General features: G+C 43.3%; 1 protein-coding gene across 1 annotated transcript; it reads left to right on the forward strand.

Moving 5' to 3' along the window:
- The first annotated feature begins 15,672 nt into the window (after positions 1–15,672).
- Positions 15,673–27,970, forward strand: LOC148316181 (aldo-keto reductase family 1 member A1-B-like). The gene is made up of 4 exons (XM_088287045.1): positions 15,673–16,049; positions 16,203–16,402; positions 18,644–18,827; positions 27,869–27,970. The coding sequence occupies exons 1-4, from the start codon at positions 15,936–15,938 to the stop codon at positions 27,968–27,970; spliced, it is 600 nt and encodes a 199-aa protein (XP_088143171.1). The 5' UTR covers positions 15,673–15,935.
- Positions 27,971–27,972: the final 2 nt, after the last annotated feature.

Consider the following 27,972-nt stretch of genomic DNA (forward strand, 5'->3'; position numbering starts at 1 on the left):
TGAATGTGTTTGCTGCCACAGAGTACAATCTGAAGCCAAAAGAAAGGGCCTTCTTCAGAGTGTCACATGATGCTGTCTTGTGACCCGTCTTTATCAGCTGATGTTCCATGAGGGCGTGACTTACCTTCCCGGCTGGCCTGGGAAAGCCTCAGGATTCCCGCGGAAGAGATGGACAAAGTGGCTACTGCCCACTCGACCAAACCCTAGACAAGCAATGAAGATAGATGGCTGGATGGATTAACCGGTCAGTTATTATGTCATTTAATCGATTAATCGGATTAAATGCGCACACAGCAGGACAATACGTCTTCGGGAGGTGGGGACTACGTTTTTGAAAACGTAGATGTATGTCTTATGGATTGATGAGTTAAACGTAGAATTTTTAAATGTGAGTGGTATTTTTCTATGCTGCAAAAAGAAAATTAATTGCAAACAAGATAACATTCTTTTTCTACAGTAGCGTATTTTCTGCCACCGCGTGCTCCAACCCCTCCTCGCGGCGAGCGGGCGACGGGGGTGCATCCTCTCCTGTTGAAATGTATATTAGCTAAAGTAATCTTTGGTGGTATAAAACTGAGCCTGTATTGCTCACGGGAGTCATTTAATCCCAGAAATTTACACTAGAAGAAACCCCAAACAAAAAGGGAAAGACAGAGAGAACCAAACATATATGGAAAAAAACAGATCATAGCTGAATAATCATAATATTTGACTACAATAAAGTTACATACAGTAGGAGTCAAGTTCTTATCTAAGAATATAGAAGGGACACATTGTGTGGAAAAGAAAGCAACAGCTAACCAATAGAACAGGATGGGGATAATGAGCAAGGCAATGCTACTTTTGTGTGGTGGAAGCATTTCAAGACCAGATATCAGCTGGATAGTGAGCAAATTGTCACAAACACTTGCAAACCCAAAAACATGCATTTCCTGTCTAGTTGAAAAGCGAGGAATTTTCATATCAAACATCTGATTACCAGAGAGTGATGTGCACTCAAAATGTAAAAATAGCAAGCTATTTGCTTGATGAAGATTGTTTATGGCCGCGTAATGAGGCAGGAAAAGACACTTTGGGTTCTTGTGGAAGAGTCAGCAGAAGAAGTTAACACTTTGACTGGTTGTGTCCAAATATTTTTGGGGCCTTGGCGTGGAGGGTCTGGGCCTTGCAAAAAATGCAACTTTCATGACGGGTTTACAATTTCAAGACCACACAGACGTGACACATGGATGTTTGCCGTCATCCTTCTAATTTATTCCCGCAGCCTGCTTACAATTACTGTCTTTTCAACAAAAAAAAAAAAAAAACATATTGGTGGAGATTGGAAGGAACCGTCCACCCGAACACCCCGGCGCGAGGCCGGGGCCCCGACGGCCGGGTGTGGGCCCGACGCTCCAGCGCAAAAATATTTCTTCTTCATTCATGTTTTTTAATTCATTATCGCACTGTTATGCATGTTTGGCGGTGGACAGTATAAATAATTCATAGGTCCATCTAATAATAATCTTCCTATAGAGACCTAATGCTATCTCACCTTGTGATACACAAAGTCAACTAGCATTTGCAACAGAATCACCAGAGGCAAAATGTTTTTGGACGTAATATTGCATCTCTTACTGTCTGTCCTGTGTGTTTTGTTGAATATGTTCTTCTCAAACTGGACTGTAACAGGAAATTCTTCCATGGGAAATGCAGATAAACAAGAATTGAGGTCGGTACTTTCAATGGGCTCTGTCTGAGGTTGGATTCGAACCCACGCCTCCTGGGGAGATAGGAGAAAATAAATAAATAAATAAATAAATAAACAACCCCAGACTTTGGAGCAAATTTTCTTGAATTATTTTTACCAGCATGTTCTAAACAAGTTTTCACAGAATTTTGCTTGTTAGTATTTCAATTTCCCAAAACTTCACATGTACATAAAGAGTCGGTACCTGAAGACATCAAAACCTTTTCAATAGTGATTCGTTAGCATTATAATTCAATGTATTTGTAAAATGTCCACCTCTAATAATAACTTAGTTTGCAACAAACAAAGCAGCGGCTAACAAACCTGTTGATTATGGTCCAGAACTTGACTCAATGGTTCAAGGAACACTTGTCAGGAAACTGGAAATCAATAGGCTCCACATCATTGACCAGCACGCACTTTTGATTGTGCAGTGAATCATTGGTGACTTAATGCCGGCGTACTAGAAATTATGCAATTTTAAAACACGATCAGAGGCAAGCCAAAGAAAATTAATGTATTATGGATTTACAATTTAATTTTACATATTTACATCACTTTTGTTAGCCCGGAGGCATCGATCACAATAGAAGTTCACCTTTTATATTATCTCGTATGATACACTATCGACATTAATGCATCGTATTAGCGCTTGCAATTCATTAGCATGTCATTTTACAACGCAATATTGATATTGCGTTTATGCTACAAGATTGTTAATTAAATGAAATGCATGAATTATCATTACCGGGGTACAAACTAAAATTAATTGTAAATTAATATATTTCTCTATGTCTATACTACACATTGCACATGAATACAGCCAAACAATTGGGCTAGTGAAGTGTATTGTGTGGCGATACTGATTACCATAATTATTTTCCTCCGCCCTCATGCACAAATAGCTGTGAAATTTAAGTTTCATGTAATAAATGATGAAGATTCTTTTATTGATTGGATGGAGGTTTGGCCATTTAATCCATTTGAAGAGCGGCCGGAATGGATAACATGTGTGAAGAAAAACATTTATTAATACAACTCAATGTACTCTCGCATTTCACTCCACAGGGCCTTTTTTTCCATTTGCAGAAAAATAAAAAGTCAGCGAGCGTAGTGTTGTGTCGTTTGCGAACGGTTTATTCTTCATACCGATGCCACAAAGTTCAAAGCATGGGACGGTCCAAAATGTCCCCTGAACTGAGGATGAAGGCTCCCTTGTCTCTGTTCATGGTTGATATGGTATAATAATTATGGACAGTATGCAGCAGATACATTTTCCTTTGGATTTAATTAATTTGTACATATTTTCCCCTCTTCAAATTGAAAATGACCTCAATTTACCGCATTTCAATCGCGCGCAACCAACATTTATATTCAAATGAAGTCAATTAAAAGTATCTTTCTTTTTCAGTGTACCCAAACTCCAAAGTCCATTAATCACTCACTCAGCACGCAGACGTTAAAACTCTTCACAGTGGTTTACCCTCCGGTGTACTTAGCGCGGCAAAGCCACCTCGCAGACGCACCCCCGTCCCTCCCCCACGTTATTACACGAGGGAGGAAGGGTATTAAGACGAAGCGCAGTTCCGTCTACCTCATATCTCAGTCTTGTTTGATATGATTTGAAAGCTATGCAGACATTCTAAAGCATTGCGCAATTATTGAATTGGACTCGAGTGACCTACAATACATGTGTCTGTACTGTGCTCATAGCTGACAAGAAGGAAAGATGAGGATTTTTTGTAAAAGTGATATTTTTGGCCTTTTTTTTAGGGTGTATACAAACCAGGAAAGTTCTTTGATCCGCTTATTTGGTCATAAACCAGGATATCGTTGCCAAGTTGTGGATTGTTACTCATGATCAGTTATTTTTTTGACAGGTAAGTCACACCCTCATGGAACATCAGCTGATAAAGACGGTCAGATATTGTGTCTCTTATATTCAAGTTTCAAACAGCGAATCTATTGATCCTGCAGCCATCGCGTTGCACAGAAATGTCGTTCGTTTTAGAAGTCCAAGCAAGAACAAAGGGACCCGGCTGCCCTCTGTCTCCACCCTAAAGAGCACCCGAGGGGCGCCTGTTGATGTGGCGAGCGCTCACTGATGTTTTTGGACTTTGTACAGCGGGAGAAGGGATGGGAGCTGCTGTGGCTGTGCACGGGCTTGTTTCCTCCCAGCAACATACTTCTGCCTCACGTCCAGAAGTTCCTCCAGGCCAAGAAGCACTACCCTCTAGCTCCCACAACCTTTCACGAAAAAGGACGAATTTCGTATTGTGACATCCTCATGGCCGAATCCCGTGGCGACTCCTCCTGCTTGCTGCAGGTATTGAAGGATCTTCTTTTGAATAAAACACTGCAGAGTTGCATCATCTGTCTCCCTATTACATCAACAAGCTTGAACTTTTTTGCACGGGACAGATGGCGGAATGAAGCCTTACAACAGACTTGGAAGAGCCCAAAAAAAGTCTTTATGAATCATAACTTGAAAAAAAATCACCTTCAGTGTAAGGCCAGTGTAACCAACTTGTGATCTGATTGGCTATCGCAACTGTCTATCTTTTAAACATCATCTTTAAAAACAAAAATGGCCGACGTTTTTTTTTAAAGAGCCAATATGGTTTGCCATTTGTATTCGCACTGTCACTGATTAGGCCGTCGAAGTCCCCGGTAGGCTCGGGCTTCTTTTCGATTGACCCATTGGCAGCTTCCAAAAAAGACAGAAAGCTTTCATTAAAGAAGCACAGGGAGAGTATATGAATACTTACCAATACAAAGCAATACCCTCATGTCAACTCTCCTTTGTTTTCCATTCTATGCTGCAATTAACAAAACGGCTCGGTGTTATTTGAATTCCCTTTGAGTTGGCGACTCCATGGACGAACCCACGCCTCCTGGGGAGAATGCGACCTGAACGTCGAAGTTGTACACATTTGAGGATACTTCAGAAAAGTTGGGGGGCGATGGCCTACGTCGCCCCAACCAAGATGGAACTTTACACCCTGGAATTATTTTGGGGGTGCAAGCAAAATATTTAGGAACGCGAACTGCGTACGGGGCAATAGATTACACTTCATATTACTTGCATTTACATTAATTACAAGATATTATTCAAGTAAATATCTGTTACAAGCGTCACAAAAAAACCACAGGTGCGTGATGAGGGTAACGGGGAACAGGTGCGTGGCATTCAGAAATTTGAATCAGTCTTTTAATCTCAAAAGAAATTAAGTCTAAAAACAGTCTTGTTCGACTGTAATGGAACAATAACTTTTTATTTTCTACGTTAACCACAATAATCTCAGAGCGGTGCTCATTTCCTGGTATATCTCCTTGACGTCTCGTCCCTGCGACTACATTGTCCGTTTAGTCTTTGATAAGCATCAGGTCAAAAGGACGAATTTCGTATTGTGACATCCTCATGGCCGAACGGTGCCCTTTTAACGAATCTGATTGAAAATTGGCTAGAAAAGACTCAAGACATTGATCTTACTCTATCCCTATTTTTGTGACTTTCCTTCGAAGGGCGTGGCTATTACGGTGCCGCACCTCTCTCGCTCACACATGACCCAAAAAAACAAAACAAAACAAGTTATTCATATAGTTCAATGCCCTCAGGGCAGATAAATGGAAAACATCACAGAGTTAAAGCTCCAGTTTTAATTGAAATCGTGTCCGGGGGAACGTGCTCTTCTTCGTCCACTCTCCTCTTCGCCCACCGGGGAAGTGGGTGAGTAATATTGTGATTTTTTTTTTTTTTTCTCCTTCCACTGCAGTCGGTCCACTCCCAAAAGTAATCTAGTATACTTTTTATAATTATTTATTTATTTTTTTAGGAGAAGATTCAAATACAATGATTATACTGCAAATGAGCTGCCTCTCATAGCAAATGTGTACAGCGCGAGCTGAAAATGTATTTACAGCACTAAAAAAACATTTTGTTTCCTTTTTTAACGGAGCCTTTCACTGCCCAGAACATTGATTCTGTCATAAAATATCGGAAGGCTGTTGGCGGACGCGGCGCGGCTCACAGCCCGCCCTCACACATATACATAATGTGGTTCCACATTCAAATCAATGGCGTGAAAAAACATCAACTCGTCGCCTCCACACCTTAATTGAAAAAGAGCCCAAGGCGTCGTTAGCCGGCGGAACAAAACCACTCCACGGGCCCCGCGCCACACATCCTGGCCCCTGGCAGGCATGCTGAATTCCAGGACTAACCCGTGTGTGGACATGTTGTACTCATGTTTTTGTATTTGGGACTTTTGTCAGGGACCAAGGACCTCAAGGACCACCTTTTTGTGGATCACGCTACCCAAACATTTTTTTTCATTAATCAGAATCAGAATTTCGGCGCACGCCGGCCGTCTAACCGCTCCAGCGCCCCGTCGTGCCGCTCGGCGAAACTACAATGCCCCCGAATATTTTTTAGACCCGCGAAGCACTGAACCCGCGAAAGGTGAACCGCGAAGTAGCGAGGGTTCACTGTATGTATAAGTTTTAGTAGTCAGTTCATACCAAAAGGCGTTCAAGGATGTGTGCTGAAAGATTGTTTCACTTTCTTTCACTGATCAACTATTTAAACCTTTGTTGCACTTGACAAAATTTTCTTCTACAAAACAATACATGTAACATGCGCTTAGATGCTTACCACCACAGTTGTTTCTGCCATTGAAATTCAAAAAGAAAAGTACTCTGCCTCTCCGAGTAGGGTCTTGATTGGCATTCGGAGGATCTAACATCGTGGCAGAAAAAAGCTGTAAATGAAGTTTCTGCGGCGAAGGAAATCTTAAGTGAAAACTTTGAAGCCCCGCCCCGGCTTCTGTTCCTCGTCGAATTGCATTAGGGGCGCCTCATGGGGAGACTGCGACCCACCGGATGACAATACACGTTAAAAAATATCAAATTTCTGTTTTCTGATTCTGCTCATGTGACGTTTGCAAGATGAGTGGTGATTGGTCATTACCTGAGCAACTGCAATGTCATTGTCAGTCGAGTGCAAGCGGCAAAATCAAATTTTTGATTCCACTTGGCGGCGCTGTGTGTATAACAAAATAATAACATTAAGATGTCTGGCGGGTCACCACAATGGGTTGATTTCCTTATTAAACAAAATTGAGGGGCAAACTAGTCCTCGCTGATCATTACCCAAATATTCCTTACTCCTTACACGCCGTCCGGTGTGCCCTGTGAAATGAAAGGGCCACCAAACCATTAACAACAACGATGAGGAGGCCCGTCATAGGGCTGGGCGATAAACCGAAAATTTACCGTTACCGAAATTTATTACAATGGCCGAAATCATTTCTGATGTTAACTTAAATTTTCCCGAGCTCGGGCAGCGTCCCATAATTGTCGTTTTGAAATTTTGCAAAAAAAGGTTTTTCTCTCCCCACTTCGCGCTCTAGTAGCTATATGCTAAAACATAACAAACGGAAGCAGGTCACTGCTTTGGCTCCGTGTGACGTGGTTCAAGCCCCAGTGGAGCACATTTTTCCAGTAATTGAATCAGTTTTGGTTGTCAAGGTTGATGACTACATCGTGTGACATCGCTTAAATGAGGAGCATTTGCGTAAGGTGTTGAAGATAACTGAGATAATGATTATTATTTTTATCAGGGAAGTATTGGTCTTCAAATTACTCGCTTGAGGCAAAGTCGCTGATGTCGCCGCCCTTGAGGAGAGCGTCCTGGCAGAGCGGTCTAAGGCGTTGCGTTCAGGTCGCAGTAACCCCAGGAGGCGTGGGTTTGAATCCCACCTCAGACAGAGCCCATTGAAAGTACCAAGCAATATTGCACGCTTGAATGTCTTTCAATTTGGTCCTTCCGATAAGTCGAATTTTGTGACGTTTTGGCAAAAGGCGTGGCTATTACGGTGCTGAAAAATCCGATTGTACTTTGTGGTGGCGGCCGGGCTCGCCCGTACGGACGGGGGGGGGGGGGGGCACGCCATTAAGGCGACGCTTCCATGCCAGTTGCTCCATTTGCAGTAAAAGATTCTCTCACAAGAGCAATTTAAATGTGCACATGCAGGCGCACACAGGAGAAAAACCTTTTAGTTGCTCTATTTGCGGTGAAGGATTTATCCTCAAGGTGGCTTTGATTGCACACACAGCAGTGCACACCGGCGAAAAATTGTTCACATGTTCACTTTGCGGTAAAAGCTTTGCGTACAAGAGTAATTTGAACGCACACGTTCGGAGACACAAGGAAGAAGGTAGTAGTGGTTGCTCACTTGATGAGGAATTGACATGATCACAGGGTCATTCATGTGGTATCACACTTGTAAAAAGTACTTTTGTTGTGTGAGACCGGAACGTGGAGCGGCGGGGTTCGGGCCACGAGAGTCACGCCGGCCACGATAGCCATGGCATATTTCTGGACATATGCGGCAACCTTTGCACTGATTGCGACCGCTTCCTCCACCTGCACCGACGCACGCGCGGCCCCCAGCGTCAACGGAGACCTTGAAAATACAAGAAAACGAGAGTCGGACGAGGCGTGAAGTGAAGCACCGTCACGTCAGCGGCAGCAACCCACGCAGCCTCCACGTCAGCGGCGGAGCACGTCCTGCGTCCGCCACCAGTCCCTGTTCCGGCGGAGCACGCCATGCGTCCATTAAATTTGTTCTTTTTGGTGCGTCGTTCTAGAAGCCGCAGTCCAGTAAATTCTTCTTGTGGTGTGCCTTGATGATGTGAAGAAGTAGATGACAATCAGTAAACGGCTAAGCTGTCGAAACAAAAGGTGGACACTGAGAAGAGTTAAAAACTCAGTTAAGGTTGAAAAGTTTAAGTTAAATATTTGTTTTCATTGCACATGTGACTTTTCTTTGAAAAAGGTGTTATTTTTCTCTTATTAGTGGATGTTTTATTTTGTTTCAATCCAATTGTTTTAAAAATATTTCATTTGAGTGACTGATAAAAAGTAAATTTAGCCTACTTGTGACTTTTCATTTCCATGAGAAAATAGACTGATGGTGCTTTGAATAATACCGCCGCATTCATTTAATGTGCATGTTGTAAGGATTTTATAAAGTTTGTCTTTTGTGCCTGTTGAAAATTAAAAATTATTGACAGAGCCATAAAAAAATATTGCTTTATTTGTCCGCTCCCATCAAGACTGAACCCCCGGCTGGCACGGTGGGCCCTGATCCTGAGCCGGTTCAATTACACTATGACGTTCCGGCCGGGGGCACGCAACACCAAGCCCGACGCTCTGTCCCGCATCCACGACGCGTGGGAAGAGGAGGAGGGGCCGGCGAGCGTGGTTCCTAGCCATCGAGTGGTGGGAGGCCTCCAGTGGGAGATAGAGCGGCAAATCCGGGAGCTCCAGGACAAGAGCGGAGCTCCAGCGGCCTGTCCAGAGGGCCGCCTGTTCGTGCCCACTCGTTACCGGGCGGAGGTAATCCAGTGGGGCCACGCCTCCAAGTTGGCCTGCCACCCGGGCATTCGGCGCACCCTGGGCCTGATCGGGCAGCGATTCTGGTGGCCTTCCCTCAAGCAAGACGTGACGGCCTACATCCAAGCCTGCCCGCCGTGCGCTGCCAGCAAGGCATCGCACCAGCCTCCAGCGGGCCTGCTACGACCGCTCCCCGTTCCGGCGCGCCCCTGGGCGAACATCGCCCTGGACTTTGTCACTGGCCTGCCCGTTTCCCGGGGGCACACCGTCATCCTGACTATAGTGGACCGATTCTCCAAGGCCGCCCACTTCGTGGCCCTGCCCAAGCTCCCGACAGCCTTGGAGACGGCGAAGCTGCTGGTCCAACACGTGGTTTGACTGCACGGCATCCCCGACGACCTGGTGTCAGACCGAGGCCCGCAGTTCATCTCCCGGGTGTGGAAAAAGTTCTGCCAGTGCCTGGGAGCGACACCCAGCCTCTCCTCCGGGTACCACCCACAGACTAATGGGCAATCGGAACGTGCCAACCAGGACCTCGAGTCCGCACTCCGATGCGTCTGAGTTTTCAGGCATGTTGTGGCCCTCCCAAGAAGGACATTTAATTCCTCCAAAATTCTTTATTAGTCCCACAATGGGGAAATTTGAAAGTAATAATATTTTCTACAAAAACAATAGGGACCTCGCAGCCGTCGCTGCTCAGGCCCTAATAATAATAATAATAATAATTAATCACTGGTTGATTTCTTTTTTTCTTATTTTTTTTCTATTTCAAAATCGTTCAGCCACAGTTTCAACATGTTTGTCGGGTTTGTCTTGCTTATTGTCTGCCATCTTCCACCTTCACCTTCTTTGCTCTTATAAAATAATAAGGTAACAAATGACAGTATTGGAATGTGACGACTAAAGACGTCAAAGTACCGCTCAATTCATCGAATTTTAATTGTAATCAAGATTTTGGCCAACAAGTTTGAATCAACAGGCTCAACTTTTTCTCTGAGGTCTGTGGCCTCCCTCAGGGGCTGGGTTGAAGCTCTAAAGTTTTAAAGTTTAAAATTGCTTACGAGACACCAGCTCCACATTGTGGCCCAGATCAAATGAAATTCAATCTAAGTGTAAGGAAACACTCCTAATGTTTGTCCATTATACGGAGGGGGAAACGCTGTAATGATAAAAACTACTGAATGATTGAAAATACTGCAATCATAAAAATATTGCAATGATAAAAGTACTGTAATGGTAAATATATATATATTTATTCGGGAAGTTGGACTTTGGTACGGACCTTTTAATTGACACTTTGTTATTCTCAACCTTTTGTCGGGGCAGTCACTTTCAGGTGCGGTGCGAGCGTGGCAAACTTGTCTCAGTCATTAATTTGATTGTCCAATATTTCCCTTATGAGATAATGCCTCTCATAGCAAATGTGTACAGCGCGAGCTGAAAATGCATTTACAGCACTACTATTTTTGGAATTGTGAAGAATTGGCTCGCCATGGCCCTCGAGAAATGTTCAAAAAAGCAGCCCTGATTGAGCTTTTCCCGTGAATGAATCTAAGCCATCCAATCGGGCAAATTTGCCAAAACGTCACAAAATTGGTTTTGAGGCCACAGAAAGCCCCAAACAAGAAGCGTGTGGGCAAAAAGAGAGAGGTTAGGACATTTATAGCTTGAGATATTGAGGCATATGGTGTCTTTTCTTCATCATGGAGGGACAGGAGGCCCGAATTCAGGTATTGTTAAGGACAGATTATTTTTAAGTAAAAATAATATATGAATATTTTACTGTTAAAAACACACACCTTTGCTCACCACCTCTATTGTTATCCTCATATTTGAATCAAGTCAAGCAAAGCGACAGTATAGATCTGGCTGATAGACCTACCTGAGGATTTGGGCGCTCTCTTTACCAGTTGCCAGGATGGCAGAGCGGTCTAAAGCGTTGCGTTCAGGTCGCAGTAACCCCAGGAGGCGTGGGTGCGAATCCCACCTCAGACAGAGCCCATTCTCCTGTAAAGTGTAGCTTTTAACAGCATTTAGGAAGTGGACTAATTTTAATGATGGGGCACAGCTATAGTGTAAAAAGACATCCTGAAGCCTGGGCAGTCATTAATTTGATTGTCCAATATTTCCCTTATGAGACAATCCAGCCGTTGGGGTGCCTTTCAGACTAAAAAGGTAGAAAAGGCAACTGGCAGGAGCGAGGGGCCACCCCCACAACTGAAGGCTAAAATTCATACCTTAGTTTAAGACTCATTTTTTTATTGAACACAGGAAGTGTGTTAAATCGTGTTTGAAATGAGATACGAAGTGATGGAATAATATGTGGAGATTTGGGTGAAAATGCAATTTTTTTTCAAATGGAAAAAGATATCTAAATGATTCTTCGATTATCAAAAATAATTAAAAAAAAACCTAAAAATACGGCCCGGTACCAAATGGCACGCGGACCAGTACCAGACCACAGACCAGTGGTTCAAGACCGCTGGTCTACATATATAATTTACTTGAACTTTTTTTTTTTTTAAAGATTTTACATCAAAGATGACTTGGCAGGCACCCTGGCCTCAGCCCACACCAAAACAACAAGCAGCCAATTAAAAATTAAAAGAGATGGATTATTTAAAAAAAAAAGATGGACTGTGTTTTATTTCCAAAATTCCAAATAATGATGCCAAGCTATTCAAATTGTGAAATAACGTTTGGAAGACTGCAAAAAATTGAGAATATTTATTCTTGAGAGGTTTCGGACAAATTCTCCCCTGCAGCATTCGCTCGCCATGACAGAGTGTATCCATCATCTCCCCATTCGTCCCTCACTCTTGAGCAAGACCGGGCATGCACAACTTTATTGATTGTTTTCTTGAATCAACGTCACCCAGCTATTCATCGAATGGACTTGTGCTGGCCTATTAAATCTATTCACTCAGTCCTCCGGGACACATTGAAAGTACCAAGCAAGAACAAAGCAAACACAGTCGTTTTGAGTTTCAAGCAGTAGGTGTCAGAAAAGTTAAAACGCTGTCTCAACCCAGCAAAGGTAGAATTAACAGAATACCCGTCAATTACGTAAGAACAAATAGAAGAGTGAAGTTTATGACGCTTTGAGTCAATTTTGCAACAACTGTCCCACTTGTCAAAATCCCATTGAACTGGCGATGTTCGGTGGAATTCTTTAACCGAATGGAAGCTCCGGAGGAGGAGGGCATGCTCGCAAGAACAAAGCAAACACAGTCAAGAGAGAATTACCAATTGCCAGGATGGCAGAGCGGTCTAAGGCGTTGCGTTCAGGTCGCAGTCTCCCCAGGAGGCGTGGGTTCGAATCCCGCCTCAGACAGAGCCCATTGAATATCGCGGGTAAGGACAGAGCATGCCCGCCTATCATGCCACAGCTTTGTGTCGCAGATAAATTCACGTCATATCTTAATCACAGGGAGAAGGAGGGTCTTGTCATTAGCATGGTCCAAACTTCGGTTACACTTAAAGGAAGCGTCAAACAGCCCGTGTGCTCGACACTGCGTCACCACCGACAATTATGATCCCCTCAGAACTTAAAAAAAAAAGCGAATCCCACCTCAGACAGAGCCCATTGAAAGTACCAAGTTTGGTGAGTTTTTGTGCATGTTTCGGGGTGTGGTCGGTGAGGTGATGCGGCATTGCCATAATACAATATTGAATTGGCTAAAGAATTGCATCAATTTCTTTCAACTGGGCGGCCCGTTAAACGTTTTAAGTCGGCCCGCTGAATTTGAACGAAATTAAATGAATAAACCCTGTTTATTTTCTAAATAGCCGAGCTCCCTTTGAAGTTCGGGGCACACCGGACGGCGTACCAGCAGGTAAAAGTCGGAGTAATTAAATAAATACAAAAAGAATGGCTGGGGAATAAAAAAATAATACGTTTTAATAATAATTAGGTTTTTTTGTTATAACATGAATTTCACTCTCTCTCTCCCCGTATATATATATATATATTTATATATATATATATATATATATATTTATTATATATATTGCATATTTTTTTTAAGCATTTTTGAAGGTGCGCCGCTACTTCGCGGATTTTCAGTTTTCGCTGAATTTAGAAATATAAAAATGTTAATAGAAGATGGCTCAGCATGGATGGCCAAGACAATGCAGGATGAGGAGAGAGGCAGATATCAGGCGGCCGATGTTACAAGCGAAACTCATCACAAATGTAGGAGCGGTCATCTCACCTTTGACTTTTTATTGCCTCGCCAAAAGCTGAGCCTCTCCAAACGTGACGACAAACGTGATGAATAGACGACACTACACTAGATAAAGGTGGAAATGGCGGAGCGGTCTAAGGCGTTGCGTTAACATTTGTGGGTTGCGGATTGGTTGTGATTGGGGGAAAATCAATATGCACCAATTTTTTTTCAATTTGGTATTTGATAAAAACTTTATGCTGCTAACCATGAAAAAATGGCATGTCTGCATCTAATGTAAGAAGCTGCATATTATTGTGTGGAAAAAAAATTAACTTAAAAGTAATTTAAACTTGAGCAACTCATTACTTGACGGAACGGACGCTTTATAGCCATTAAGCTCCAGTTATAAATAAGAGTGCAATGGAATTTAGTACTGAATAGGGTATATAAAAACACATCACGATGCTGTTCTGCAAGGTAAGGGTGTTCTCGTGTGTGTGTGAGAGTTCAGAATGGAGATGGCTCTCGGAAAGAAACTGTTTCTCAGTCTATTGGTCCTCGATTTGATGCATCTGTAGCGCCTGCCAGAGGGCAACAGGTCGAACAGGTGTGAGTTTGGGTGGGTATTGTCTTTGACGATGTTGAGAGCCCTTCTGAGGCTACAGGAAAGTCCTGAGTACTTGCTATTCAGAAAATATTTTCCCCGGGGGCGTGGCCTTGACCCGGCCCGAGGACGGCGGCGGCAGGTGTGTGGCCGCCGCCCCCCTGGGATTACTGACGCTCCCCTCTCTGGAGTCTAACCCGGTCTCTGCAGAGCGAATATATTTAAAAATAATACAAATGCACCTGCTGAGGCAAAAAGAAAAAAAAAAATAAGTAAACAGTATTTATCGTATCCAATCCCTCAAAAAGCTAAAGATCCTTTGCTGACATGACGAACAATAATGCCCAGAGATTTTTTTGTTTAATGGCATATGTCAGGTTCCCCACGCCTCCTGGGGAGACTGCGACCTGAACGCAACGCCTTAGACAGACAGAGCCCATTGAAAGTACCAAGCAAGAACAAAGCAAAAACAGTCAAGAGTGAAACACTCAACCAGAGCTGCTTTTTTAAACATTTCTCGATGATCAATGCAGGAGCATGGCAAGGGGACAGAGAAGTTCTGGGTGACCGCTGTCTGGGGCCGACTATCGGAACCGCTTATTCCCACAGGGGGTCGCCTTAGACCGCTCTGCAATCCTGGCAACTGGTAATGCCGAAACAACGACCACAATAAAAAATAAATCTTGAAGGAGTTTTATGGTGATGACTTCATGATAGCAGAAGCATATTTAAAGGAAGCCATGGATTGGCCAACAATCAAGTCTGAAGATCTCGTTGTACTAATTTTCATACATAAATGGCTACATTAGCACTCTCGATATTTGACCATTTTGAACGGAAATGAGTCATTTTCAAGATGAATCGCGCACGTTCGCCGCCTGCCGCTGGACCACCGTGATGATCGAGAGGCACTGATTTATTTAGGTACCAATCATTCAGTATTTTTTTTTATCATTGCAGCGTTTTTATTTATTTCCCCTCTGAACCATAGACAGGCATTAGGAGTGTTTCCTTACACTTGTACCGATTAATCGGATTTTATCCTGCCAAATATCGGAATCGGCCTTAAAAAAAAAAAAGAGGGAAGGAGGTGGGTGAGTACACAGGTACACATTTAAAAGGACGTCTTTTGACAAACTTCGCAGATTCACGGAAGATTTGTCTTCAGGTACAGACTCTTTATGTACATGTGAAGTTTTGGATTTTTAGCAGCGAAATAAGTCGTCTGAAAAATGTGCATTGGTGCCCAATTGGTGTTGCCGCAAATTGCCATGGAAACCCATCTGCTGGCGTGTGAGTGACAGCTGTCAAGGGTGACAACCCGCCTTCCCATAATGCACCTCAGCACTCACAGAGGTCCTGTGACTGCGGGTTGAAGGCGACAGTAAACCAGAGCTCCCGTTTGCCCCCTCTGAATCATAAATAACCCATTTCAGCTGCAGAAGATGCAACAATGTTGGAGTTGTTTCCTGGTGTTGTCGAGTGATCTCAGGCTGCATACTCATATCAACACAATGTAAATAGAATCTCTGATAGGAAATCCTAACCAAATCAGATGGAAAGGAGGTCAAGCTGCCATCAGGGTGCAGATATTCATTAGAAAGTGCTAAGCCGCTAAATTCTTCTGATTTAGTGTGGAACTGACTGTAAATTTCTCACCGTCCCAAAACAGGGCGAAATTATTTATAAAAATAAAAAAATGTTATTTAAAAAAAACTGGGAAAAATATTAAGGAAAAATTAGGACCATTTTGGAAAGAAAATCTGAAATCTTTTTTAGAAAAAAAAAAACAAAATCCAAAACAGGGGGAAAAAAAGTTCTGTAATGATGGGCAATCAATTGCAGCCATATTTGGATGGCTGGTGTGCCGGGGGTCCGCTGGAGATGCAAATGATTGGCTGGAGGTTAGTGAATTAGTGAGGTTACGTTTTTTTGTTGTTGCTTGTCAGGCGCGGGGAAGAGGCGTTCCCGAGGACCGGCGGCGACGGCCCACTGCTGTACGACGTGGTGGACTACCGGGCCACGTGGGACGCCATGGAGCAGCTGGTGGCCAAAGGACTGGTGCGCGCCATCGGCCTGTCCAACTTCAACAAGCGCCAGCTGGATGACGTCATGGCCGCCGCCCGCGTCAAGCCCGCCGTCCTGCAGGTAGCGTGCTACACTTTATCAGCGTCGACACAATCCAAAATAGAATATTTGAAAAACACGTTTTTAAATGATACATAAAAATAATAACTGCAAAATTATATGAACCAATTAGATGGAGAAAGATTTGTGTTGGTTGTGTGTGTGTGTGTGTAGGTGGAGAGCCACCCGTACCTGGCACAGACGGAGCTGCTGGCGCACTGCCACCAGCTGGATGTGGTCATGACGGCCTACAGCCCGCTGGGCTCCCCCGACCGTGCCTGGAAGCGTCCCGACGAGACCGCGCTTTTGGATGAGCCCGTCCTCGCCGCCTTGGGTGCGAAATACCAAAAGTCGCCCGCTCAGATCCTGCTCAGGTCAGACCCTCACACACAAAAAGCTCCCCCCCCCCCCCCTCCATTTATATTTTGGGGGAGATTTGCTTTTTCCAAACCTCGTCATTGTGCAATGTGGCCCCGCCCATTAAAGGGACGCTTTATTGACATTAACATTGGCACTTATAGAATACGGTTGCTTGTAAAAATGACAATCTGAGATCGATTATTTATGTCTGTATGCACCTAGCAGGCGGCCGTTGGAGACTTTCCTCATTCTAGTAACGTCTACTGAGGAAACAACACACAACACTGCACTCTCTAAAATACTTCATTTGTTTCCTTGGCAGTTATCGTTTATAGCCTGGCAGCATGCCATTTGGTACTGGAATAATTGGACTCCACTAATTAGACAAATGGAGGAAATCCATCCATTCATTTACTGAAGTGCTTATCCTTGATAGAAATGGACTTGATTTCTGCTTTTGTTTCCCAACGTTAATTAACTTGTTGAGAGCTCTCAAAAGAGGACATAGCATTGTTTGAAACCACCTACTTTTATTTTTAAGACCTACTTCTCAAACATTAAAGAAATAGACGGACGGAGTGCCTGAACCGGTGGATGTCTGAACACCTCCTAAAGATCTCGAGGAAGCCTCAATCAAGAGCGATATTGTTCTCTCACTCACTTCACAAGTCCAATCAACATATGGTCTCTTGGTTTGAGAACGGGGCCAAGTGGCAACTTGTAAGAGGTTCCGCACACAAAAACAGACAGACAGGCTTTACCCAAGGGAGTGCAGACACACATGAACGCACACGCACGGAAAATCATTGGATGAGTCGGAGTCATTCTGCTGCTACCATCAGCTGCTGAGAGAAAACATACCGGCTCGACGGTGCACCAGGAGTAACTGGGAGTTCAGTATCTTGCTGAAGGACATTTTTACATGGTCACAATGGCCAGGGATCAAACGCCCAACATCAGGATTGGGAGATGATCACTCTGCCACTGAGTCAAGTCAAGTCAAGTCAATTTTATTTGTATAGCCCTTAATCACAGACAGTCTCAAAGGGCTTTACATAGCCACAATCGACATCCCCGATCTTAACCCCCAGGAGGGCAAGGAAAAACTCACAAAACCTCATTAGGGGAAAAGTGAGAAACCTTGAGAAGGGACCACAGATGGGGGAATCCCCCTTCCAGGATGACCAGGCTGCAATGGATGCCAACTGGGCAACATTTGACACATACAATGATGCTATGCAATAATAGATGAGATAATGTGAGAGTCAATTGAATGAAGTGCTGCAGGAAGATGACTTCAGTGGAGTGGGTCCTCATCCAGGGCCGTAATATCCATGGCAGCATATCCGAAGATGAGCCTTCGATCTTGTACCGGTCAGTTGGTGTAAATTCAGTACAGCCACTTCCAAGTGAATCGCCATCACCTAATTCGGGGAATTGGGAACAGAAAAGAAAGAACAGAAATAGCAAACAGGCCAACAAGTAGTTCAATGAAGTGCTGAAATATAAGGAAATCAGAAAAGGCGCTGCATGAAGACGACTTCGGCAGAGCAGGTCCCTTCCCGGTTCGTCAGTGCCGTAATCTTCAAAGCATGCCACCTTTATATAGTGTAGAAAGGCATCCTGAAGCCTGGAAAGTCATTAATTTGATTGTCCAGTATTTAAACTGAGTAGGAGAAATCCCAAGGTTGCACCTTGGTCGCAGTCTCCCCAGGAGGCGTGGGTTCGAATCCCGCCTCAGACAGAGGAAGGTGAGAAATAGACACACTGAACAAGACATCTATGTGGTGAACAATTTGTCAAAATTACTGTTAGGACTTCCAGCCATTAAAGCTCTGGCTCCTGAAGCCTGGGAAGTCATTAATTTGATTGTCCAGTATTTCCCTTATGAGATAAATGCAAATGGATGCACTTGTATTGTCCACGCTGTCCTCCAGTCGCCTCTTTACCTCCGCCCTGGCGACCTCGGCCGAGAGCAATTTCCAATGTAAATTTCCACCTTTATATAGTGTAATTCTTTTGCACCCTGATCCTAAAGGCTTCATCTGATTGCCTTAAAATTCTGTCTGTAGCATCTTAAGACCTGGGACAAACACTGGGGCTAAAATTTTTTGTTTCCGAAATACTGCAATACATAAGATACACGTGGTAGTTTTTTATTATTATTTTAAAAAGTGACAACTTGACGTGGAACTCGATTTGCAAATTGGCAGGATTTCATATAATAGTGTCAAAATTGTCCAAAAACGTACAAGACTTTGTCCACACACTCTGGACAAAGAGGACGGCGGGGAGCGACAAAGTGCGGTCACACTCAACCCTCGACATATGAGGAAGGCTTTCAAAGTCATAATGTTCCTCTTCTTTTTCGTCATCTTCGTCTTCTTCATCGCTTTCATCCCTCGCTCCCACGACACGGTGGATCAGTGGGCTGAAATGGTTGTCCTTTATTTAAACAAGAGTCCCAAAGCGCCTCGTTTGGCCTGCCGTTTGTCATGTTGGGTCACACAGCACCCAGTCGGGGGAGGTTAAACACGTTGACATTAATCGGCTCATGATTGGCTGACTGGCACTGGACTGTGACATGGAGCGAGGTTCCCCAAGGTGGCGAAATTAGCAACACCTAAGTAGTGCGGATGACACACGAGTCAATCTGTAGCATGAAGACAGACTCAGGTCTACAGGAGCTAGATAACGATCTTGATCATTTGAATCAGGTGCCCATTTTGCGAGTAGGTTTGTCGCACGCACGAGGTCCGATTCGTGGGCCGGACTAAAATCCACCAACGGCCTTCGTTAATTTAACCCTTTTTGAAAATTGGTCAGCCTCCGCTCCCGTCCACCGGGACGGATTGCCCATTTTTGATTCCACTTGGCGGCGCTGTGTGTATAACAAAATAATAACATTAAGATGTCTTCAGGTCGGGACGTTTTATTTACAGGTGAAGGTTTGGATTTTTAGGAGCATGTGCAGGGGCGTTATTAAGCATTCATTTATGGGAGTCCGCAAACTGCTCAAAGCTGACATTTGTGCATGTTTTTGAAAGAGGAGGCCGAGCTTTATGCATTTAAAAAGGACAAATTTCGTATTGTGACATCCTCATGGCCGTGTATTCATTAAAAAAAACAAAAAAACCTTTGATTCAATTCACCGCGCATAAATATATCCATTTCATTATGGACGCTGGTCAAATATTTGTTTCGGCTGCCCCCCCAACCGCTACTTCGCGGATTTTCAGTTTTCGCGGGTGGTCTCGGTCCCCATTAACCGCGATAACCGAGGGTTCACTGTACTCCATAAAATTTACAAAAAGCGAGGTGAAACACTCAACCAGGGCTGCTTTTTTTAATCCGTGCCCGCCCGGTAAGTGGTGGCCGCCGCCTGAAGGTTGCAAACTCTGAGGGTGACTTTGAACCGGAAGTCCCGCCTGTGGCTATTACGGTGCTGAAAAGTCAGATTTGAGAGAGAGGACTTTTGAAGCTTTTTTTGAAAAAATAATTCTATTTTTATGTCGACGCACGGACACCTTTTTGTGCGCAGTCGCTATTTGATGAAAACAACCTCGCGCCGTCCCGCCGTGCAATAAAACAAACTTCCTAGAGGGGCGCGGGAGCCCAGGCCCGACACACTGCTGTCGTCCACAATGTTGTGAGAGAGTCAATTCAATGAAAGGGGGATGCTCTTTTTCATCTCAAGATTTTATGTTTCATTTAGTGCGAAAAAGGCAAAAACGTAGAAAATTCCCCCATTCATTGGGGTGGGTCGGTGTGTGTGTGGAGATGGGTGTGTTTGTTTCCCACATTAGTAGAGCTGCGGAATAAGTGTTACTTTAGGTTAAACTGGCCATGTCAATTGCATCAGTATAGACTTGAATGCCTTCAAAAATTCAGAACTCACTTCCTGTTCATATTAGACGTTTAGTGGCCCAACTGGTTAGCAGGATGGCCTCACAATATTGAGGTCGTAGGTACGATTCTGGCTCCGGCCTTCCGGAAAAAGGTTTCTCACCACTGTGCTTTCTTGTGTGACTTGTTAAATTTGATTTTCGAGAAAAGCTTTTGCAAAAGGTATATATATATATATATATATATATATATATATATATATATATATATATAGGCCGTTACCAAGGTCCAGTAGAAGACTCAGCTCAACGTACTTTACTGTTTCTATATATATCATCTTAGTACAAGGCAAATTTTGAAGAGAGCCTTACCAGTTGCCAGGATGGCAGAGCGGTCTAAGGCGTTGCGTTCAGGTCGCAGCCTCCCCAGGAGGCGTGGGTTCGAATCCTACCTCAGACAGAGACCGATTTAAAAAAAATCTTGCGCATACTCCACGCATGCTCGCCGCCATCTCTACAACAGAACATTATTAAATTTTGTATTCGAGTCAGCACTTTATCACCAAGCACGAATTACACCTCTCTTGACTACAACGCGCTGGTTTGCTGTAGAATCTGGTTGTGATACACAACTTCAAGGGGCAAACTTAGGGGCCGCTTGGCACCGTCTATACTGGACAATCAAATTAATGACTTTCCAGGCTTCAGGATGCCTTTCTAAGTCATAACCTTCAAGTCTCAAGCAAGGAAAGTCATTAATTTGATTGTCCAGTATGACAAATATCAGCAAATGTGTACAATCAGGATGGCAGAGCGGTCTCAGGCGCTGCGTTCAGGTCGAAGCGCCCTTCAAAATAAAAGATCCGCCTATCAGAATAAGACAATGAAACGTCACCTATTAAACGACTCATTAATTTGATTGTCCAGTATTTCCCGCGTGAAAAGAGTGCCTTTCTACACTATATAAAGGTAGAAATTTACATTGGTTAAATTAACATTTTACAACACTTTGTAAGAAAAGTTGCTATTAATACATTTCAAGCCTACTGATTTATTTGCCTGGATTGACTAGCCAGATAACGATTGTGCTTCATTTAGTAGCGACACGATAGCAACAAAGAGTGAGACGGAGAAGGGAAGGGAAGGGGAGGGAAGGAGAGAGCAGGAGCTGCTGGGAGAGCCTGGTCACTTCCAGTCAACTTTGCAGACGAGACATTATATAACACAGAGCTTATAGAAAGGTGGAAATTTACATTGGAAACGTTTGGTTTAGCTGTTATAAAACATCATTGGCGGGCACTGTCTGAGGTGGGATTCGAACCCACGCCTATGAAAAGCCTGGGACTGCTGCGGCTGCTGCTGCTGCTGGTCTTAACCGCGATAACCGAGGGTTCACTGTACTCCATAAAATGTTAAAAAAAGCGAGGTACCATTGAACTTAGGAACTTTCTGTATAGCGGTTAGGCACCCGTCGGGCAGTCGTTGTGAATATTTCCCCAGTGTGCCCCGTCGCCACGTCAGCACAAATCAGCTGAGTCGGCCGGTGACAGTCATCATCATTCGCCGTCAGCGGCTGTGAAATGACTCAAGATGTGCAACATGATGTTTCAACTGTGTTGTCACTCAACAAGTGACAGCAGTACGCTGATGGTGCACGGCTAATTCCTCACATTTGCTGGTTAATTCATGGCTATAAAGATTTTGTATTGATCAAGCACACAAGCGACACTTTATGTAGGAAAATTGCCATTTCAGTGCTTCGCGGGTATAAAAAATATTCGGGGGCATTGTAGTTTCGCCGAGCGGCACGACGGGCGCTGGAGCGGTTCCAACATTTTTGACTTGACTTTAAATACAAACACTCGGGCCACATCACGGGCGCTCATTGTGCACGACACCACCTCTCCCCCAAAAAGCCTTTTATTAAAACCATAATGATTATAATGTTATAAGAAAATGTTACATCCAAGTTTAACTGAGTTAAAAATTAAATGCGCTGTCATTGCTTATATATAATGCCTCTCATAGCAAATGTGTACAGCGCGAGCTGAAAATGCATTTACAGCACTAAAAAACCAAACTTTTATAACAGCTAAACCAAACGTTTCCAATGTAAATTTCTACCTTTATATAGTGTAGAAAGGCATCCTGAAGCCTGGAAAGTCATTAATTTGATTGTCCAGTATTTCCTTCATGACAGCAGCCAGGTGATTTGACCCAAGCTAATCTTTAGTGTGTTGGTTGAGGTAGCAGCATGAAAATCATTGATTTTTGGATACTATAGGCGACGCACGTGTGTTCTGGCCATGCCCAAAGTCGAAAAGTCTTAGAAGAATGGATGTAATGTTATTTATACGATTATGGAGAACAATGCAATGTTTTCATGTAAGGTATTGTATGGAGGCTATTTGTCTGGGGACTCTGTGTTCAGGGTCTGTTGGTCAGAAAGTCCTTAATCCAGATGCGTGTGAGGGCAGGGAGGCCGAGAATGTCAAGTTTTGCGACGTGGATGTCTGGGATGATTGTGTTGAATGCCAAGCTGTAGTCCACAAAGAGCATCCTTGCATAGCTCTGCTGTTGTTCCAGGTGGCCCAGCACAACATGCAGAGCAGTGTTGATGGCGTCCTCAGTGGATCTGTTAGCCCAGTATGCAAACTGGTAGGGGTCCAGAGTGGGAGGAAGGCAGTCCCTGATGTGCTGGAGAACCAGCCGTGGTGCATTTAATGACGGTATCCCATCACAGAACTCACCCACATGAGGTGTAGCCTCCTCATGACAACAAAATGTTAACAAAAACATGTAAACTATGTTGAGTAAGAAACTGAATTTACAAGGTGTCGTATAAGGGAACCAACGTTGCATAAATCAAGCAGTGGTGCGTTCAAGGACTACATCATTGCACAAAATCAACCATCAGGTTCATCAACTCAAAGTTGTCTGTCACGTTTACATAAATAAATGGTTTACAAGAACATTCCATGTTCATGATCCTTTTTGGCGGGCATTTTGCGGGACCAACTGATACAAAATGCATTCATCATCTTCTAGAAAATGTCTCCAATATGTTTATTGACGATAGTAAATTGTTTGAAAAAAATACATATATCTTTTTTTTTTTAAAAAGCACATGTGCATAGTAAAACATTTTTTGTTAGTGCCTTTCGAGATATACGACGATTAAGTCCTGGAGCAACTCTCACAAACTCGCATTTATTGAGTGCATGGACAACACTAAATTACTTTCAAAAACCCATACATCATCATCATCATCATAATACTGTCACTAATAGCTCCGCGCATATTGGCACATTTCAAGGGACCCAGACACGCTTTGAGATCATGAACTATCAAATATAACTGCTAAAACAGCGGCATTTTAAAATAAAAACTATGCTATATAAACTATGCTACTGCGCTAAAGTCAAATATGTGCCGTCGTGTAGACACACATATATCGACCCTGGCGGGGCGCCATTAAAAGTCAGCCTTTCGTGCAAAAGTGTCACACGCAACAAGCAAAAAAGCTGCAACAATGCATGGATACAAAAAAACAAGAATTTAAACACAAGTCCACACTTACTTTTGGCTTCTTCATATGGAACGACAGGTGACAAGCTCGAGTGCGCGAAAGCCTATTTTATTTTACTTCTACGGGCAGGAAAGGGGTTGTCATCATCTTGTGTGCACATATCCAACGCGTCAAAATTAGTATCCGAGAAGAGGAGGCCAAAAAAAAAAATATCACCCCAAAAAAATGAAGAAGAAGAAGAAGTTGGTGGTGGTGGAAATTTACATTGGAAACGTTTAGTTTAGCTGTTAATGAAGTTTCGTTTTTTTAGTGCTGAAAATTCATTGTCTGCTGGCGCTGTACACTTTTTCTAAATGTTGCAATATCTCATGAAGGAAATACTGGACAATCAAATTAATGACTTTCCAGGCTTCAGGATGCCTTTCTACACTATATAAAGGTGGAAATTTACATTGGAAACGTTTGGTTTAGCTGTTATAAAAGTTTGGTTTTTTAGTGCTGTAAATGCATTTTCAGCTCGCGCTGTACACATTTGCTATGAGAGGCATTATCTCATAAGGGAAATATTGGACAATCAAATTAATGACTGCCCAGGCTTCAGGATGTCTTTTTACACTATATAAAGGTGGAAATTTACATTGGAAACGTTTGGTTTAGGTGTTATATAAGTTTGGTTTTTTAGTGCTGAAAATGCATTTTCAGCTCGCACTGTACACATTTGCTATGTGAGGCATTATCTCATAAGGGAAATATTGGACAATCAAATTAATGACTTCCCAGGCTTCAGGATGCCGTTTTACACTCTATAAATGTGGAAATTTACATTGGAAACGTTTGGTTTAGCTGTTAATGAAGTTTCGTTTTTTAGTGCTGAAAATTCATTGTCTGCTGGCGCTGTACACTTTTTCTAAGTTTTGCAATATCTCATGTAGGAAATACTGGACAATCAAATTAATGACTTTCCAGGCTTCAGGATGCCTTTCTACACTATATAAAGGTGGAAATTTACATTGGAAACGTTTGGTTTAGCTGTTATAAAAGTTTGGTTTTTTAGTGCTGTAAATGCATTTTCAGCTCGCGCTGTACACATTTGCTATGAGAGGCATTATCTCATAAGGGAAATATTGGACAATCAAATTAATGACTGCCCAGGCTTCAGGATGCCGTTTTACACTCTATAAATGTGGAAATTTACATTGGAAACGTTTGGTTTAGCTGTTAATGAAGTTTCGTTTTTTAGTGCTGAAAATTCATTGTCTGCTGGCGCTGTACACTTTTTCTAAGTTTTGCAATATCTCATGTAGGAAATACTGGACAATCAAATTAATGACTTTCCAGGCTTCAGGATGCCTTTCTACACTATATAAAGGTGGAAATTTACATTGGAAACGTTTGGTTTAGCTGTTATAAAAGTTTGGTTTTTTAGTGCTGTAAATGCATTTTCAGCTCGCGCTGTACACATTTGCTATGAGAGGCATTATCTCATAAGGGAAATATTGGACAATCAAATTAATGACTGCCCAGGCTTCAGGATGTCTTTTTACACTATATAAAGGTGGAAATTTACATTGGAAACGTTTGGTTTAGGTGTTATATAAGTTTGGTTTTTTAGTGCTGAAAATGCATTTTCAGCTCGCACTGTACACATTTGCTATGTGAGGCATTATCTCATAAGGGAAATATTGGACAATCAAATTAATGACTTCCCAGGCTTCAGGATGCCGTTTTACACTCTATAAATGTGGAAATTTACATTGGAAACGTTTGGTTTAGCTGTTAATGAAGTTTCGTTTTTTAGTGCTGAAAATTCATTGTCTGCTGGCGCTGTACACTTTTTCTAAGTTTTGCAATATCTCATGTAGGAAATACTGGACAATCAAATTAATGACTTTCCAGGCTTCAGGATGCCTTTCTACACTATATAAAGGTGGAAATTTACATTGGAAACGTTTGGTTTAGCTGTTATAAAAGTTTGGTTTTTTAGTGCTGTAAATGCATTTTCAGCTCGCGCTGTACACATTTGCTATGAGAGGCATTATCTCATAAGGGAAATATTGGACAATCAAATTAATGACTGCCCAGGCTTCAGGATGCCTTTCTACACTATATAAAGGTGGAAATTTACATTGGAAACGTTTGGTTTAGCTGCAGCTGCCCGGGACCTGGGCATACAAGGCTGTCTGTAGCATCTGAAGACCTGGGACAAACACTGGGGCTAAAATTTTTTGTTTCCGAAATACTATATGACGGGGACGGGGCATCGCCCAGGCTTCAAAGTCTTGGCCGGCGAAGGTGCTCCTCTTCGGCTTACTGTGACGCGAGAGCGCCCTGAAGCACCTTTTTATTCAAGATGTCTGTGTGGCGTTTGTCAAGAATGTTTCACCAAAAATATATTTAAATTACAAACTACAAGAAATTTCCCAGGGGTCTAACTCCTTTGACACCCTTCTGTGCCACACCTTAATGCACCCCCACATGGATTCTTGTGGGACACTTCACAATCTTGCTGATGTCCACGTCTTCATAACGGGTCCACTTGATGACGCCCTTGAGCTTGTGAAAGAGGGAGAGAAAAAAAAAAACACTCAATCTATGCATTTAAGTAGCGGCGAAATAAATCACTCCCAGCACAACGAGCGACAGGGCGACGCTTTTTTTTTTAATCAGTACTGCGTGGCATACTGCGTGAACTAGGGGCACAAACAGCTTTGACGAGCTCAAACTCGCATTGTGTGAGATCACCTTTTTCTGTCCCAAAATGACTGGGAAAAGGATCGAAATCAGAATCAGAACAATGGTTAACTAATTCTTGGCCATCTTCATAATCTGGGGGAAAATCGAAAACTGAAAATCCGCGAAGTAGCGGCGCACCTTCAAAAATTGACAAGGTCTGTCTTTTGTCTAATATTTATCTAAGCCGTAGAGGAGCACCTTCCCCGGGCAAGCGGCCCCTAAGTTTAACCGAATGGAAGCTCGGGAACACACATTGTGTAGTGGACTACATCAAGTTCTGCATGCGGCTGGTCTAGCAGTGCTGTGCTGGAGCTGTACCGGGCGCTGCTCCGTGCGAACTTTTCCACAGTGGTGAAACAAGAACCAAGTGAGCGCTGTACACATTTGCTATGAGAGGCATTATCTCATAAGGGAAATATTGGACAATCAAATTAATGACTGTTCATGTCACTGAGTACTCCAAGAACGACTAGTTATACACGTTGCGGCCCGAACGCCCCTCCGTTCCCCCCCCTCGTTAGATGGGGCTTACACAAAAAAAAAAAACAGGTGAATTTGTAATTACGTTCCCATGGATCGGCCTATTCTCTTTGTTCTTTCCTCGGTTCCTGAAGCATATCGTATGCTAAATCTGTCTTTGACGCCGCAGTGTATACTCGGTGACATTTGTTTTGGGATCGCGGCAAGCTTCGATCCGGAGCAAAAAAGCTTCGAGGGTATTCTCCAAAGCGCTCTTGCAGTGTTTAGGCACAGCCCGCTCCGTGTTTACACATGACTGTCGACAACACAGACGCTCTCTATAGGAAGGGTCATGGGGTCTGATGAGCATTAATTGCATAGGTAGAATTGACAGCAGGCATAGCAGAAGTCTTAGTGTTGACACAAATCAAAAAAACACGCAGTCAATTGGGAAAGAACTTACACTTCCAACTGGTGATGTGTGAAGTTTCCTCGTCTAATATAAAACCTTCCCGATGAACGAACCTTATAATATAAAGGTGGAAATGTACATTGGAAACGTTTGGATGACGGCGCCGTGCTTTTTACGGCAGGGATGTGATGGCATTTAAGTGATGAAAAGATGACAAGGTTTGTTTTCGAAATTTATTACAATGACCGAAATCATTTTGCCGAGATTTTTCTTTCTTTTTTTGTATGACTTTGAGAAGGCAGCATTTTGATCAAGTTTAGGACGCAAACCCCACTCTCTCATTCTTTAGCTTCCAATGGGCTCTGTCTGAGGCGGGATTCGAACCCACGCCTCCTGGGGAGACTGCGACCTGAACGCAACGCCTATTAGTGTTTGCTTGCTCTTATTGGCATCAACTGAGGCACAACATCGATATACCACTTTGTTTTTGTTCTCCCGGCAGGATGTGGCGGCGCTGGAGAGCCAGCCGCTGCTCGGCTTCTTCTTGCGGGAGGAAAAGAACGGGCCAGCGCAAAAGCTGCAGTTCAAGCTGTACACTATATAAAG

Source organism: Idiotropiscis lumnitzeri, chromosome 22, assembly GCF_059441095.1.
Source record: "Idiotropiscis lumnitzeri isolate Australia: NSW breed Sydney's pygmy pipehorse chromosome 22, RoL_Ilum_1.0, whole genome shotgun sequence".
In the NCBI taxonomy this organism is placed as follows: Eukaryota; Metazoa; Chordata; class Actinopteri; order Syngnathiformes; family Syngnathidae; genus Idiotropiscis; species Idiotropiscis lumnitzeri.

Excerpts from the sequence above, each read along its gene's own strand:
- LOC148316181 (XM_088287045.1), top strand. The coding sequence starts at position 15,936 with ATGGAGCAGCTGGTGGCCAAAGGACTGGTGCGCGCCATCGGCCTGTCC. Across the intron at positions 16,403-18,643 it reads CCCGCTCAGATCCTGCTCAG|ACTTTGTCCACACACTCTGG; the intron begins GTCAGACCCTCA and ends AAAACGTACAAG. Across the intron at positions 18,828-27,868 it reads TGGATCAGTGGGCTGAAATG|GATGTGGCGGCGCTGGAGAG; the intron begins GTTGTCCTTTAT and ends TTCTCCCGGCAG.